General features: G+C 45.1%; 1 protein-coding gene across 2 annotated transcripts in view; it reads left to right on the top strand.

Annotated features, from left to right (window-relative positions):
- COG6 (component of oligomeric golgi complex 6) overlaps positions 1 to 17,429 on the top strand; it is a 130,830-nt gene that overhangs the window by 97,309 nt on the left and 16,092 nt on the right. For both annotated transcript variants that reach the window (XM_079779001.1, XM_079779000.1), the window contains exon 18: positions 2,938 to 3,017. In XM_079779001.1, coding sequence (XP_079635127.1) covers positions 2,938 to 3,017 — 80 coding nt within the window. The remainder of the gene's footprint in view (positions 1 to 2,937; positions 3,018 to 17,429) is intronic.

The raw sequence follows: 17,429 nt of genomic DNA, 5'->3' as shown, positions 1-17,429 counted from the left end.
TTGTGTCATTAAAGAAACAAAGTCTTGATTGAATTTGGTTTGTGATCTATCATCCTATCTAATAAAGAGGGAATATGCTAATTGACCATCACACCCTCACAAAGGTGGCTGCGCCCACAGACAATAAGGAGGGAATATGCTAATTGACTGCTATGCCTTCAAAGATGGCGGTGCCCACAGCCACAAGATGGCGGTGCCCACAGCCACAAGATGGTGGCACCCAGTCCCCTCAGCCCCGCTGGGGCAGCAGGCGCACAACACGGCTGGGCCCATCCCCAGGTGGCTCCAGACGCTCTGTGCGCCTGCCTCCGGAGTCCCCCAGTCCCCTCGGACCCCAGCCACCCAGGGCTGGCCCGAGGCACAGCCAAGCCTCAGATGGCGGTCGCCCAGCCGCCCAGGGCCGGCCCGAGGGACGACCAGATGATTAAACAAGCAGGCTGCGTGGGGCAGCCAGGCCAGCGGGGGTCCGTGAGGGGCAACCAGGCCAGCAGGGTGGGCAGTTGGGGGCAACCAGGCCAGCAGGGGGACAGTTGGGGGACGACCAAGCCAGCCGGGGGGGACAGTTAGGGGCGACCTGGCCAGCAGCAGGGGGCAGTTATGGGGGACCAGGCAGGCAGGTAGGTGAACAATTATGAGACAGGGGTACAGGATTGTGAGAGGGATGTCTGACTGCCGGTCTAGAGGGGTCCCGGATTGGAGAGGGTGCAGGCTGGGCTGAGGGGACCCCCCGACGCATGAATTTGGTGCACCAGGCCTCTAGTTTTATATATAACTAACTGTCTGTTGCCTCCACTTGGATGCTTCAATTCAGCATCTCTAAAACTGAACTCTTATAACTCTTCCCTAGCCCCACCCTCAATCTCAGGTTCTTCCAAGTATTCTTAACTCACAATGGTAAGAGCATCTATCCATTTATTATATCAACAGTTATTGACCAAGTATCTGCTGTTTTCTAGGCAACATACTAAGAATTGGGATTAAAAGGCACATGATCTAGTAAAGGATGCAGCTGTTACACAACTAAATAAATGTCTAAATTATATAGTTATGATTTGTGACAATACTGTGAATTAAATTATACAGATCCAAAATTTGAGAGTCAATCCTTTCATCCTGTCACTAACCAAATCTTGATAATTTTACTTTTTAATTCTCTCAAATTTTTCCTCTCCTCTTCACCTTTATTGCCCTACTAGAGGCCTGGTGCACGAAATTCATGCACTGGGTTCTTGGGGGGTCCCTCAGCCTGGCCTGCGCCCTCTCGCAGTGTGGGACCCCTCAGGGGATGTCCACTTGCCGGCTTAGGCCCAGTCCCCCTGTGCGTAAACCGGCACTCAGACATCCCTCTCACAGTCCGGGGCTCTTGCAGTCCAGGACGCCTTGCTCCTTACGCCCTGCCTGCGCTCACCACTTGTGAGCCCAGCTTCTGGCTGAGCAGGGGTGGGAGGGAACCCCGCTCAACCAGAAGCTGGCTTGCTGCTCCTTAGCACTGGCCCTGCCTCCCACCCACTGGTTGGGGGGACCGATCGGGGGCTGGGCCAGGTGGGGGAGGGGCCGTGGGAGGTTGAGGCGCCATGGTCACGCCCCTTCTCACCTCTGTGAGGCACTGGGACCATGCAGTCCCCTCTGCTGCCTCTGCAGAAAGCGTGGTACCGGGACCAGGCCTATGCCACTGCCTCTCCCGCCGCCTCTGCGGAAGGGGGTGCTGGGACCACCATGGCTGGCCTGGTGGCGCAGGCTCACTGGCCCCGCCCCCTGACCACTGGTTATCCAGGAAGGTCGTTCTTGCCTCAGCCGTCGCAGCTCCGGCTTCATCTGGAAGGTCGTCCAGAAAGATGTAGCTCTCTATTTCTTGTCCTTGCAACTACCATTACAACCTTCCCATCCATTCTTTTTGCTATAGCCACATTATTCCCTTACTTCAGTGGTTTCCTAGTGCTTTTACAGTCAGAATTAAAAATTTTTTGAGAAAGCATACAAGTTGAATATTAACTATTAGCCATTCTCTTTCTGTCCTTAAGCCTTCATGCATGCCATCCCTACTCCCTGAATCCCCCACCACACACACACTTAATGTCTATTCTTAAGATCTTACTTAAAATGTCAAACATACAGAATAGGTATGTCCTTCCTGTTTATGCTTTTATAGTACTTTGGTTTCTTCCTTACTAGCATTTAACACAGTTTGTGAATATATATTTACTTACATTATTATTTGTTTACTACCTTTGTTTACTAGGCTATTAGCTCTGTGAGGCTAGGGACTGTCCTTTTTCACTCACCATTATATTTACATTACCTAATATAGTGTGTTTCTAATGGTAGATGTTTGGTAAATATTAGTTGAGTGAATAAATAACAAATACAATGGATTTAAGAAAGTAAGGTAGATTTGAAATCCGATGACTTTACTTCTTGCTAATATTATTGCTCAAAAGCTTGGTGAGGGAGATGAAAATTAATGGCTAAGATTCAGAATTTTAAAAGTAGGCATTGCTGCCCTAACTGGTTTGGCTCAGTGGATAGAGCATCGGCCTGTGGACTGCAAGGTCCCAGGTTCGATTCTGGTCAAGGGCATGTACCTTGGTTGCGGGCACATCCCTAGTAGGAGTTGTGCAGGAGGCAGCTGATCAATATTTCTCTCTCATTGATGTTTCTAACTCTCTATCCTTCTCCTTTCCTCTCTGTGTAAAAAATCAATAAAATATATTTTTTAAAAAGTAGGCATTTTGGTTATTGACTACATTAAAAAGCTGACACTTTTAGGGAGTTTAGTTAGAATGTTTAAGGAAGTAACTCATTTTGATCACAAAGAATTTGTTATTTGGAATGTGGGATTTTGCTGAATATTTAACCCTTAAAAGCTACGGTAATATATTTTGAGTTGTCTGTTAGGAAATATACGAATTTTATTTTACATTTCTCTGTTTCATTTAGGTTCAGTTTGATCGTTACCTATCAGCCCCAGACAACCTGTTAATGCCACAGTTGAACTTCCTTCTAAGTGCCACAGTAAAGTAAGTATATCTTGATTCTAATTAGTTGGTAAAGATTCACATACTTTTAAATTTAGCACCTTTCTTTGAAACAAAATTATTTTCATTAATAGGAAACTTACTATTGAAGATCTATAGTTCTCAACCATTTTTTCTGCCTCAACACCTGTAAGAGAGCAGATCTTACCCTGTTTGTATTTATTCCTTGCATGCATATAACTCCAAAATCTCTATTTAGTGAATTATTTTTTAAATTAACATGAATATAATTGGAGCTATGTAACCATAATACCAAATTCCAATATGTTAACAAACATGTCAGAGTGACATGGAATATGTCATGGAATATTCATTGTGTCATGCAGATAAGCTACTTTATAGATTGTTTTGGACCTACACAATTTCTGTAGATATATTATAAAATTGTTCAGTATTATATATTTATCAGGAATGTGTTCAGGACAAAGAACTGTAAACATTAAAACATTATGCTATTACTAGAGGCCCGGTGCTTGAATTTGTGCATGGGTGGGGTCTGGCCAGCCTGGCCCCAATCAGTGGATCAGGGTCAGGCCTGTCAGGAGGAGAAGAAGGCTGAAGGTTGGCCGGTTAGCCACATCCTCGATTAGTGTGTTTGTGTGGGGTCGATCAGGGGTGGAGCTGGCTGGGGGAGGGGCTGTAGGCCGATCAGGGTGGTAGGGGCCATCGAGGGTGGAGTTGGCTGGGGGGAGGGGCTACAAGAGGTTGGCCGGATGGCCCCACCCCCTATTGGGGTAGGGGGGACAATCAGGGGCTGGGCCAGCTGGGGAGGAGGGGCTGCAGGCCAGTTGGGGTGGTGGGGGCCCATTGGGGGCAGGACTGGCCAGGGGGAGGGGCAGGCCAGTCAAGGGGAAGGGCCGCAGAGGACGGTTGGCCAGCCACCCTGCCCTCGATGGGGTGGGAGAGTCCAATCATGGGTGGGGCCAGCTGGCCAACCTCCCACAGCCCCGCCCCCCAGCCAGCCCCACCCCCCAATTGGGCCAGTTCACTGGCCGCAGTGGGCATCATAGAGACTGGTCATTCCAGTCAATCCTTACAGTGTTCCGGTTGCTGGCTTTTTATGTATATAGACTACTGGCCTGGTGCATGAAATTTGTGCACAGAGGGCGTGTTCCCTCAGCCAAGTGGGACATCCCTCTTGCAGTCTGGGACTGCTGGCTCCTAACCGCTCACCTGCCTGCCTGCCTGCCTGATTGCCCCTAACTGCCTCTGCCTGCCTGCCTGATCGCCCCTAACTGCCCTCCCCTTCTGGCCTGATCTCACCCCCAACTGCCCTCCCCTGCTGGCCAATTTGGTTCTGATTCTTCGTTTTCTATGCCAGTCAGCGTCAAAAGCTCCGCATCCTAGGCAGCCATTGGCTCCTCACAATTCACCCAGATTTGGTTCTGATTGGTCAATTTCTATGCCAGCCAGTGTCTCTGGGCCTGATCAGAGAGGCGGGTCTGATCAACAGCCCCCACAGAGGCCCGGAGAGAAAGAGGCGTGGCTGCTGTCAAAGCCCAGAGAGAAAGAGAGAGGCAATGGCTGATCAACAGCTGCCACAGAGGCTGTGGACTAGACCCTGGCTCTCTCTCCGGGTCTGATCTTCAACCCCCTCGGCAGTCAATGCTCGGTTGGTGCGCGCACACCAGCGGCAGTCAGTGCTGGGTCGTCACAGCACTGGCTGCAGGACTGAAATCCGGTGTTCAGGCGAGCCTTCGGTTGGTTGTTATGGACCCTGGGTTTTTATATATTCAGATAGTTAGAAGAAACTGAGAGGTCATATTGTCTGAGTTTCTTGATTTTAACCAATATATTAAGCCCTAAGTGGTTGGACTCAGTGGATAGAGCGTCGGCCTGTGGCCTGAAGGGTCCCAGATTCGATTCCAGTCAAGGGCACATCGCCCCTACCTACCTCTGCCTGCCTGCCTGATTGCCCCTAACGCCTCTGCCTGCCTGCCTGATCACCCCTAGCCTCTTTGCCTGCCTGCCTGCCTGATCTCCTGTAACTGCCTCTGCTTGCCTGTCTGATTGCCCCTAACTGCCCTCCCCTACCAGCCTGATCTCACTCCCAGCTGCTCTCCCTGCTGGCCTGATCTCACCCCCAACTGCCTCTGCCTGCCTGATCACCCCTAATTGCCCTCCCCTGCTGGCCTTATCTCACCCTGGGCTTGGTATCCAGTAGGGGGCATGCAGGAGGCAGCCGATCAATGATTCTCTCTCATTATTGATGTTTCTATCTCTCCTTCTCCCTTCCTTTCTGAAATCAATAAAATATCTATATACTAGGTGTACCAGTAAATAATGTGGATTTTTTCAATAGATGGAGTTACACATATGTTGATATATATGTGATTTGATATGTATGCTATTTTGTTGTATTAACAAGCTTCAAAACTTCATATGTCTAATTTGATGAAGGTGTTAACATCATAGATATTTTTACACTTAAAAATGTCGAATTTCATACCAAAAAAAGAGCATTTGCAGGAAGTTTTAATTCATTATTTTGAAGAAAAGTGCTGTGGGAAGCTAATGGTGAATATGCTCTATCTCATGATACTTGTGAATGCTGGTTTAACCGCTTTAAAAGTGATGATTTCGATGTGAAAGACAACGAATGTCCAGGTCAACCAAAAAAGTTTGAAGACCAATAATTACAAGCATTATTGGATGAAGATGTGTGTCAGACTCAAAAACAACTTGCAGAAATATTAAAAGTTGCTCAGCAAACAATTTTCGATCGTTTACAAGCAATGGGAAAGATTTTAAAGGAAGGAAAATGGGTGCCACATCAACTGAACAAAAGACAAATGGAAAACCAAAAAGTCATCAGTAAAAGGTTGCTTCAACGATATGAAAGAAAGTCTTTTTTGCATGGAATTGTGACTGGTGATGAAAAGTGGATTTATTTTTGAGAATCTCAAATGCACAAAATCATGGGTTGATTCAGGCCAATTGTCAACATCGACTGCAAGGCCAAATAGCTTCGGAAAGAAGACAATGCTCTGCGTTTGGTGGGATCAGGAAGGTGTGGTGTATTATAAGCTTCTAAAACCAGGTAAAACCGTTAATGCTGTTCGCTACCAACAACAAATAATCAATTTGAACCACAGTTTGATCGTGAAACGACCAGAATGTGCCAGAAGACACGCAAAATAATTTTGCTTAACAATGATGCACCATTACACACTTCAAAACCAGTTAAAGACACGTTAAAGATCTTGCCTGGGAAGTATTAACCCACCCGCTGTATTCACCAGACCTTGCTTCTTCAGATTACCACTTGTCCTATCGATGGCACACGCATTATCTGATCAACACTTTAAAACATGAAGAAGTGGAAAATTGGGTCTCTGCATGGTTTGTCTCAAAACAAGAAAAGTTCTATTGGGATGGTATCCACAAATTACCTGAAAGATGGTGGAAATGTGTAGCTAGCGATGGACATTACTTTGAATAAAGCATTTTTGATGTTTCTCTTGAAATTACTGTGTTTTCTTTGATTACAAAATCCACATTATTAACCGATACACCTAGTACATAAAAGCCCAGCGACCGATCGATAGAATGACCAGAATGACTGGAATGACCGGTGGCTATGTCGTGCACTATGGCAATCAACCGGCCTGATCTGGCCCAGATCGTCCCCTCCCCCCACTGGCCCGGTCCCTGATCGGCCCCCAATACCCCAATTGGTAGCAGGGCCAGCTGCCCAACCCCCCACTGCCCCTCCCCCCTGCTGGCCCATCCCCAATTGACGCCCATCGGAGTGGGCTGGCCAGACCCCACCCGTGCACCGGGCCTGTACAGAAATATAAAACCCTACCCCGCCACCACTCCAACACAACCTGCCACAAAATTAGATCACAGATTCAGGCTAGCAGTTCAAAGTATAAAGCCTTATTCCCTCGTGAGGAATTTGTACCTTTCTCCTTTCCCTTGGACTTGGCGTCTCAGAGAAGGCATGCACAGTATGGACGTACAAACAAAAGCTTAGAAAAGTCACTCTTTTGGGGTCCTGTGGCACATCCAGGCAGAGACAAACTGATCACCAAAAGCCAAGCACCAGACTCTTTCCCTTCCTCATCCTACAGCCTCAGCTCCAGGCAGGCACTCCCGTGGCAGGATACAAGGAGAGCCGCCTCAAATCTTCGCAGAGACGGGAATTCTCAGGAGGCCAAGATAATAGAAACCTAAGGACCCAAATGCTGAGTCCCTCCCTTAGCCTTCCTGGGTTCTCTGTGCCTGTCTGTCTCGCCCTGTGTGTCTCTCCCTGTTCCTTGCTCTCTGATCCTGTTTACTCATTCCCTATGTCTTGCTGGGGCTTTAGTCTCTGTCTCTCATCATATCTCTGCCTGTGGAGAACACCCCTGCCACCTCCATAAAGGAACACACACCTGTAGAATCTGCCTTTTCAATAAAAAAGTGGGAAACAGTGAATTAAAAAGCATTAACTTAAAAACAATCCATGTGTCTGCAAATGCGTTCCAAATGGCAGCACTTTGATGGGAGTGACAGGGGGGCTGCATGTTGGCCACATGTTCTGGAGCCTCAGACACAAAGTATAGGGGATCAGCGCCTTGCTATGGACCCCTCCTACTAGCCACTTGTGATGTCAGGGTCTGGGGAGGGGACTTAGTCTATACTCACCCTTGTGGATCCCCACCTGATTCCATAGACCCTTTCCTCTGTTTGGGCATCTGCTGGTTCCTCTTACTCCCCCAGTATCTCCAAACCTTCCTATGCTGACCCCAACTCTCCTTCTGCATCAGCCCTCACCCCCCCCCCACATACACACACAGATTTCACCCTCTCCCTCCTGCACCTCCTTGTCTTCTACCCCATACTTCTTACTGCCCAGCCCTGCCCCACCTCCATTCTGCCCTCCTGCCCCAGACCACCCAGCATCCCTGGTTCAGTGAGAAATGATTAGAACCAACGCAGCTACTGTGTTGAGCGTCTGCCCCATGATGGTCCAGGGAGCTGCATGCAGAAAGGTGCTCCCAGTCCTGTACCTGCAACTGCTCTGTCCTGCCAGATGCCAATCAGAAATTGTGTCTCTGGAGACAGAGGGTAGCAGAAGTAGGCTACTGTCTTTTGGAGCCCCTTATCAGAGGAAAACTCTTTCCCCCGAAAAAAAAAAAAGTTCACCCTGCTGCCTCCCTTAGCACTTTCAGCAACCCTCCTTTGCCCCTTTCCCTGGAAGTAGAAGGATTGGAGAACATCTATCCTATATAATAAAAGACTAATATGCAAATTGTCCCAATGGTGGAATGACCGGCAGAACGAACAGTCGCTATGACACACACTGACCACCAGGGGGAAGCCGCTCAACACAGCAATTGCCCCCTGATGGTCAGTACGCTCCTATAGGGGGAGCACCACTCAGCCAGAAGCCAGGCTCATGGCTGGTGAGTGCAGCGGTGGTGGTGGGAGCCTCTCCCTCCTCCACGGCAGCGAGCAGGCAGGCAGTAAGAAGTGAGGGAGGGGTCCTGGACTGTGAGAGAGATGTCCGACTACTGGGCCTCTAGTATACATATAAAAAGAAATTAGGGTTTAAAAAAAAAGAAAAGAAAAATGTTAAGAAATCATAATTGTCCATAAGTAGGAAATTAGGCCACAGCTGTCCTTTTTCTCTTTTTTTTTCTTTCCTTTCAACCAGCTGTGTATTAAGTGCTTTCTGTGTAACAGGCACTCAGGATTAAGACTGAAAAGACAGTTGTACTGTCTTCATGAAGATCCTACCTAATAATAGAGTAATATGCAAATTGACTGCACCTTCGCTACACCTAAGCCACGCCCACCAGCCAAGCCACGCCCACCAGCCAATCAGGAGCAAGTATGCAAATAAACCCAACCAAGATGGCTACAGCCACCAAGAGCGGGAGGGAGGCTTGGGTTTCTGCGGTAACAAAAGAAGCCATCCTGTTGCCAGCCTAAGCCTCCACTCAAGGCTACAAAGTTTCAATTATAGAAAGTGAATTAACTCCAACAGAAATCGCCATGGAGCGAGCAGCGGGAGGCTTGGATTTCCACGGTAACAAAAGAAACCAAGCTTTCCGCGCCTCCTGTTGCCGGCCTAAGCCTCCACTCAAGGCTACAAAGTTTCAATTATAGAAGGTGAATTAACTCCAACAGAAATTGCTGCTGGCCGCGGAGCGGGCAGCAGGCTTGGCTTTGCTCCAGGCTACAAAGTTTCAATTGTAGAAGGTAAATAAATTTCAGATACCAGGGCCTCCTCTTGGGTCGCCAGGGGGCGTGGCCGGCCTGCAAACCACCACAGGCCCCTCACTCAGGCCGCCCCATGCCCCAAGGGAACCCCCACCCTTCAGGGCAAACCATTCAGCCCCCACCCATGCACCAGTCCTCTATCCTATCTAATAAAAGAGTAATATGCAGATTGACCATCACTGCAACACACAGTATAGCTGCCCCCATGTGGTCAAAGATCCTGCCTCATGTGGACACAAGATGGCCACCACAAGATGGCCAGCAGGGGAGGGCAGTTGGGAGGCACCAGGCCTGCAAGGGAGGGCAGTTGGAGGCGATCAACCCTGCAGGGGAGGGCAGTTAGGGGTGACCAGGCTGGCAGAGGAGGGAAGTTGGGGGCAAACAGGCTGGCTGGGGAGCAGTTAGACATCAATCAGGCTGGCAGCAGAGTGGTTAGGGGGTGATCAGGCTGGCAGGCAGAAGTGGTTAGGGGCAATCAGGAAGGCAGGCAGGTGGGCAGTTGGGAGCCAGCAGTCCTGGATTGTGAGAGGGATGTCCGACTGCCCGGTGGGATCGGGCCTAAACGGGCAGTCGGACATCCCTCGAGGGGTCCCAGATTGGAGAGGGTGCAGGCTGGGCTGAGGGACACCCTCCCCCCCCCCGAAGTGCACAAATTTCATGCACCGGGCCTCTAGTTATATTATAATATAACTGCGCAGGTTGAGAACCACTAGCAGGGTTGCCTGAGACCATCGGAAAACACAGATATTTACATTACGATTCATTAACAGTAGCAAAACTACAGTTAGGAAGTAGCAACAAAAATAATTTTATGGTTGGGGGTCACCACAACATGAGGAACTGTATTAAAGGGTCGCAGCATTAGAAAGGTTGAGAACCACTGTTCTGGAGAGTAGGCCTATAGCAATAAATAAAGTAAGGAGGCAGATTTTGGCTCAATATGCAGAACAATTTAGTATTGATTAGAATTGGCTGAAAATGTGATGTTCCATTTTTCTCAGACATAGAGAAGTTTCATATTAGGTGTAGTTAGAGTAAATGCTTTTAACATTTGTAATTTGTATATATTATTCTAAAATATTTCATACTTTGTACATAGCCAGAATTCTGAGGACCTGAGAGATTATAAAAGTAACTCTGCTTTGCTATGGTTCAAATTGTTTGTGTCTTTCTTAAATTATTTAATTTTTAAGCAAAATACATGTAATTATTATAAATTTAGCCATATTTCAATATGTAGTATATGAATGTTGAGTGGTTTGAAGCATCACTAAATATAAAAGACTAGAGGCCGAGTGCACAAAATTTGTGCACGGGGGCGGGGGTGTCCACTCAGCCCAGCCTGCACCCTCTCCCAGTCTGGGACCACTGGCTCCTAACTGCTCACCTGCCTGCCTGCCTTATTGCCCCTAACTGCCGCCCCTGCTGGCCTGGTTACCCCCAACTGCCCCCTCCCGCTGCCCTGGTTGCCCCTAACTGCCCCCCCCCCTACTGGCCTGGTCACCTCTTACTGCCCCCCATGCCGACCTGGTCACCCCTCACTGCTCCCCCCCTGCTGGCCTGGTTGCTCCCAACTACCCCCCCCTTGCAGGCATGGTCGCCCCATGCAGCCTGCTGCTCAGTCGTTTGGTCGCCCCTCACTAACCCCCCTGTGGACACCCACGCAGCCTGCTGCTCGGTCGTTTGGTCACCCCCTCACTAACCTCCTGCCAGCCTGGTCGCCCTACACAGCCTGCTGCTTGATCGTTTGGTCGCCCCTCACTAACCTCCTGCCAGCCTGGTCGCCCCACGCAGCCTGCTGCTTGGTTGTTTGGTTGCCCCTCACTAACCCCCCTGTGGTCTTGGTCGCCCACACAGCCTGCTGCTCGGTCATTTGGTCACCCCCTCACTAACCTCCTGCTGGCCTGGTCGCCCCACACAGCCTGTTCAGTCGTCCATTCGGTTGCGATGGTCGCTTAGGATTTTATATATATAGATACCATTATTCTTTTTATAGTATAATGATTGAGTGGAGATTTTAATGTGTTTTAAAGAATGGCATGTAGCCCATAAAGGAAAAAAATGTACAAATTTGGGTACATAACATTTTAAACCTTTTTATGGAAAAAGACAATATAAACTAAGTTAAAATACAAACAATCATGTGGAAAAATATTTGCAAGTTACATAACAGACAGTTATCCTTAGTGCAGAATGAGATCCCACCAACCACTACAAACACAGTAGCAAAACAGGTCCTGTACGTTTGGACAATTCATAGAAGAAAAGTAAATGGCAATTAAATATATGAGATGATAGTAATTATCCAGAAAAAGCCAATTAAGCTAGCCTTTCAGATTACCGACAATAAAATGTTTCTTATTTTATGTTAATGGACAGGGTTTGGGGAAATAGGTATTTGTGTACTCTGTTGGTGACAGGATAAAGAAGTACAATCTTTTCAGACTGCAATTTGGCAATATATATCAACATTTTAAAAGTAAATATCCTTATGCTTGGTGATATCTCTTTTTTAAAATTTACTGTTCAATAATAGTTGGCATACAATATTATATTAGTTTTAAATGAACAACATAGTGATTACACATTTATATACCTTGTGAAATGATATTCCCTGTAAGTCTAGTACCCATCTGACATCATACATAGAGTACTTTTGACTCTATTACCTATATGTTGTACTTTACCTCTCCATGATTATTTTTATAGCTGGCAATTTGTCCTTAATCCCTTTCACCTTTTTCACCCATTTCTGCACCTTTCCTTCCATCAGTTGACCATCAGTTCTCTTTATCTATGAGTTTGTTTCTGTTGTGTTTGTTCATTTGCTTTTTAGATTCCACATATAAGTGAAATCATGATATTTGGGGTTTTTTTCTTTTGTCTGTATTGTTGCACACATGGCAATATTTCATTCTTATTCCATTTTATTTATTTGCCACTTACTCTTTATTCAGTCATCTATCGATGGACACTTAGGTTGCTTCCGTATCTTGGGTATTGTAAATAATGCTGCAAAGAATATAGGGGTGCAAATGTCTTTTCGAATTAGTGTTTTGGGTTTCTTTGGATAAATACGCAGAAGTGGAATTGCTGGGTCATATGGTAGTTCTATTTTTAAATTTTCAATGAACTTTCATACTATTTTGTGTCATGCCTGCATCAATTTACAGCCCTGACAACAGTGCACGAGGGTTCCATTTTCTCCACATTCTTGCCAACATTTGTTTGTTGATTTATTGATGATGGCCATTCTCCCAGGTATGAGGAGATATCTCATTGTGGTTTAAATTTGCATTTCTTTAATGATTAATGATTGAGCATCTTTTCATGTCTTTTGGCCACCTGTATACCCTCTTTGGAAAAATGTCTATTAAGGTCCTTTGCCCTATTTTCAATTGGATGGTTTGTCTTATCTGTGTTGTATGAATTACTTATATATTTTGGATATTAACCCCTTTTCAGATGTATCATTGGTGAATACCTTCTTCCATTGACTAGATTGTCTTTAGGTTTTGTTGATGATTTCCTTCACTGTACAGGAACTCTTTAGTTTAATGTAGTACCATTTGTTTTGTTGTTTTTGTTTGTTTTTTCTTTCTCTTTTGTTTCTCTTGCCCAAAGACACATATCCAAAAAAATATTACTAAGAGTTCTGTAAAAGAGTTTACTGCCTATGTTTTCTTCTAGGAGTTTTATGGTTTCAGGTCTTACAATTAAGCTTTTAATCCATTTTGAGTTTTATCTTGTATATGGTATAAGAAAGTGATCCAGTTTATACTTTTGCATGTGTCTGTGCAGTTTTTCCAGCACCGTTTATTGAAGAAACTATCTGCCTTCTTTGTCAAAGATTAATTGATTATATCGCCATGGTCTTATTTCTGACTTCTCTATTCTGTTCCATTGATCTTTGCATCTGTTTTTATGCCAGTACCTTGCTGCTTTGATTACTGTAGCCTAACTTGATATCAGGTAGTATTATACCTCCAACTTTTTTCTTCTTTTTCAAGATCACTTTGACTGTTTGGGGTCTTTTGTGATTTCATATAAATTTTAGGATTATTTGCTCTAGTTCTGTGAAAAATGATATTTGGTATTTTGATTGGATTGAATCTGCAGATTACTTTGAATAGTATAGACATTTTAACAATGCTAATTCTTCCTATCCATGAGCACAGTATATCCTTTCATTTATTTGTATCTTATTCAATTTCTTTCTTCAATGTGTTATAGTTTTGCAGGTGCTGGTCTTTTACCTCCTTGCTTAAATTTAGTTCTAGTTATTTTTTTATACTATTGTAGATGGGATTGTTTTCTTAATATCTCTTTCTGATAGTTTGTTATTGGTGTATAAAAGTGCAATTTTTTTCTGAATATTAATTTTGTACAACATCACTAATCATGAACCAAATTCATTTATCATTCTAATAGTTTTGTGGTAGAGTCTTTAGAGTTCTTTCCGAATGTTCCCCCACGTCCCGCGTGGTTCAGGGTTCAGGTTCAGGGTTCAGGTTCAGGCTCTGAAGGAGGCCGTGTGCAAATGAAAGAGATAAGACAAGATAATAATTTGGAAATTGGGGGCCAGGCGGAAGCCCAAGGAAGGACTCCGCTTTGCTCTGGCCTTGCCATCCCTTTTATTCAGGTTTGGGATACACCCTTAGCCCTTAGGCAGGCAATTCCAGTAATAGCTCGGTGATAGCCTATCAGCAAGGATTTACATAAGACTAAAAGGTGGAAGTTGCTTCAGCTACCATTGTCTCAACTAGACAGTGAGTGTATGGCTCTGACTTTTGCCAGAGCTCAAGGTCTCCAGCCTTCCGGGTTCCTTGTCCACACCTCTCTGCTAGTGAAGACAATGGGTGGCTTCCCACATATATAGTATGATATTATATATAGTATCATATCACCTGCAAATAATGACAATTTTATTTCTTCCTTTTCAGATTGGATGCCTATAACTTACTTTTCTTATCTGATTACTGTGGCTAAGACTTCCAACCGTGTTGAATAAGGGTGGTGAAAGTGGACATCTTGTCTTATTTCTGACCTTAAGGAAAATGCTTTTAGCTTTTCACTTTTGTGTATGATGTTGGCTGTGGGTTTGTAATATATGGCCTTTATTATGTAGAGGGTATGTTCTTTTTATTCCCACTTTGCTAAGAGTTTTATCATAAACTAGAGGCCCGGTTTATGAAAATTTATGCACTGAAGGGGGGTCCCTCAGCCCGGCCTTCCCCCTCTCACAGTCTGGGAGCCCTCGGGTGGGAGGCGACCTGGCAATCAGGGGAAGGCGACGCCCCCATCATATCTCTGCTGCTGCCACTGCCAGCAGCACAAGCCTCAGCAGGCCCTGGTTACCTGAGCCTGAGGCAGCCCTGGGCAGCTGGGCAGCTGCCATACGAGGCTTGCCTGTGCCTCGGGCTGGTCCTGGGAGGCTGGGGGGATGAGGGGACTGGGGAACTCTGGAGGTGGGCTGGCCCGGCCTTGCCACGTGTCTGCCGCCCCAGCGGGGCTGAGGGGACTGGGCACCACCATCTTGTGTCTGTGGGCGCCGCCATCATTGAGAGTGTGGCAGTTAATTAGCATTTTCCCTCCTTATTGGCTGTGGGCACTGCCATCTTTGTGACGGCATGAGGGTCACTTAGCATATTCCCTCCTTATTAAATAGGATGGATGCCAGATTTTATCAAATACTTTTCTTCATCTGTTGATATCAGCATTTGATTATTATCTTTTATTTTGTTTATGTGGTATATTGTATTCATTAATTTGTTGATATTGAACCATTCTTGCAACCCAGGAATAAATTCCACCTAATTATGGTATATTATCTTTTGAATGTATTGCACAGTTCAGTTTGTTAACATTTTGTTGAGGGTTTTTGCATCTATGTTCATCAGCGATAATAAATTATCCTGTAATTTTCTTGTTTTTTGTAATGGTCTTAGAATCAGGGTAATGCTGGCTGGCCTCATAAAATGAGCTTGGGAGCCTTCTCTCCTCTTGAAATTTTTTTAAGAGTTTGAGAAAGATAGGTGATAGTTCTTTGAATTGATGGTAAAATTAACCTGTGATGCTATTCATTCCAGAACTTTGTTGGGAATTTTTTACATGTAGTGTTTTGATTTTGTTAGTAGTAATTGGTCCGTTCATATTTTTGGTTTCTTCCAGACACAACCTTGAAAATTTGTATATCTCTAAGAATTTCTCCATTTTGGGGGGGTTGTCCCATTTGTTGACATATGATTGTTCATAGTATTTCCATCTAATCCTCTGTATTTCTGTGGAGTCAGTTATCACTTCTCTTTCATTTCTGACTTTATTTATTTTGGCTTTTTTTTTCTTGATAAGTCTGGCTAAAGGCTTATCAATTTGGTTTATCTTTTCAAAGAACAAGATAATGGTTTATTTTATTTTGGTCTCTATTTTGTTTAATTCCACTGTTATCTATATTATTTTCTTATTTCTACTCACTCTGGCCTTTCTTTGTCTGTTTTCCTAGTTTCTTTTGCTATAAGGTTAGATTTTTATTTGAGATTTTTCTTGTTTCTTGAAACCGAGGCCTCCTGCTATGAATTTTTCTCTTAGAACTGCTTTGGCTGTGTCTAATAGATTCGGAGTCATTGTGCTTTTACTTTCATTTGTCTCAAGGTATCTTTTGATGATCTTGTTAACCCATTTATTTTTTATTATCATGTTATTTAGTCTACACATGTTTGTGTGATTTTCAGTTGTTTTTTTCTAATTGACTTTTGGTTTGATATCATTGTGATCAGAAAAGATGCTTGATATTATTTCAGTCTTTTTAAATTCATTGAGACTTGATTTGTGGCCCAATATGTGGTCTCTCCTGGAAAATGTACCATGTGCTCTTGAAAAGAATATATACTCTGCTTAGTTGGGGAGAAATATTTTAAAATATCAATTAAGGCCATCTGGTCTAATGTATCATCTGAGGCCATTGTTTCCCTTTTATTTTCTGTCTGGATGATATACTCATTGATGTCAATGGGATATTAAAGTCTCCTACTACTGTTGTATTAATGTCACCTATTGTTGATCTTTGCCTTTATTTCTGTCAATATATGATTTATATTAGAGGCCTGGTGCATGAAATTCGTGCATGTGGGGGGTGTCCCTCAACCCAGCCTGCACCCTCTCCAATCTGGGATCCCTCTCACAATCCAGGACTGCTGGCTCCCAACCGCTCGCCTACCTCCCTGCCTGATTGCCCCTAACCGCTTCGGCCTGCCAGCCTGATCACCCCTTAACCACTCCCCTGCCAGCCTGATTGACGCCTAACTGCTCCCCTGCTGGCCCGATTGCCCCTAACTGCCTTCCCCTGCTGTCCCGGTAACCCCTAACTGCTCGCTTCTGCTGGCCTTGTTTCTCCAAACTGCCCTCCCCTGCAGGCCTGGTATCCCCTAACTGCCCTCCCCTGCACGCCTGGGTCCCCCCAACTGCCCTCCCCTGCTGGCCTGATCTCCCACAACTGCCCTCCCCTGCCAGCCATCTTGTGTCCACATGGGGGCAGTCTTCTTTTGTGTCAGAGTGATGGTCAATTTGCATATTACTCTTTTATTATATAGGATATTTTTTTAATAAATCTTTATTGTTCAGATTATTACATTGTTCCTCTTTTTTCCCCCTATAGTTCCCCTCCACCCAGTTCCCACCCCACCCTCTGCCCTTACCCCCCTACACTATCCTCATTCATAGGTGTACGATTTTTGTCCAGTCTCTTCCTGCACCCCCCACAACCCCTTTACCCCCGAGAATTGTCAGTCCACTCCCTTGCTATGCCCCTGATTCTATTATATTCACCAGTTTATTCTGTTCATCAGATTTTTTATTCACTTGATTTTTAGATTCACTTGTTGATAGATATGATATGTATTTGTTGTTCATAATTTTTATCTTTACCTTTTTCTTCTTCCTCTTCTTAAAGAATTTCATATAATACTGGTTTGGTGGTGATGAACTCCTTTAGCTTTTTCTTATCTGTGGAGCTCTTTATCTGACCTTCAATTCTGAATGATAGCTTTGCTAGGTAGAGTAATCTTGGTTGTAGGTTCTTGCTATTCATCACTTTGAATATTTCTTGCCACTCCCGTCTGGCCTGCATAGTTTCTGTTGAGAAATCAGCTGACAATCGTATGGGTGCTCCCTTGTAGGTAACTA

This window comes from Cnephaeus nilssonii (assembly GCF_951640355.1).
Source record: "Cnephaeus nilssonii genome assembly, chromosome: 8".
Taxonomy (NCBI): Eukaryota; Metazoa; Chordata; class Mammalia; order Chiroptera; family Vespertilionidae; genus Cnephaeus; species Cnephaeus nilssonii.
The sequence above is the reverse complement of the archived record's forward strand: the minus strand, read 5'-3'. Positions and strand labels throughout refer to the sequence as shown.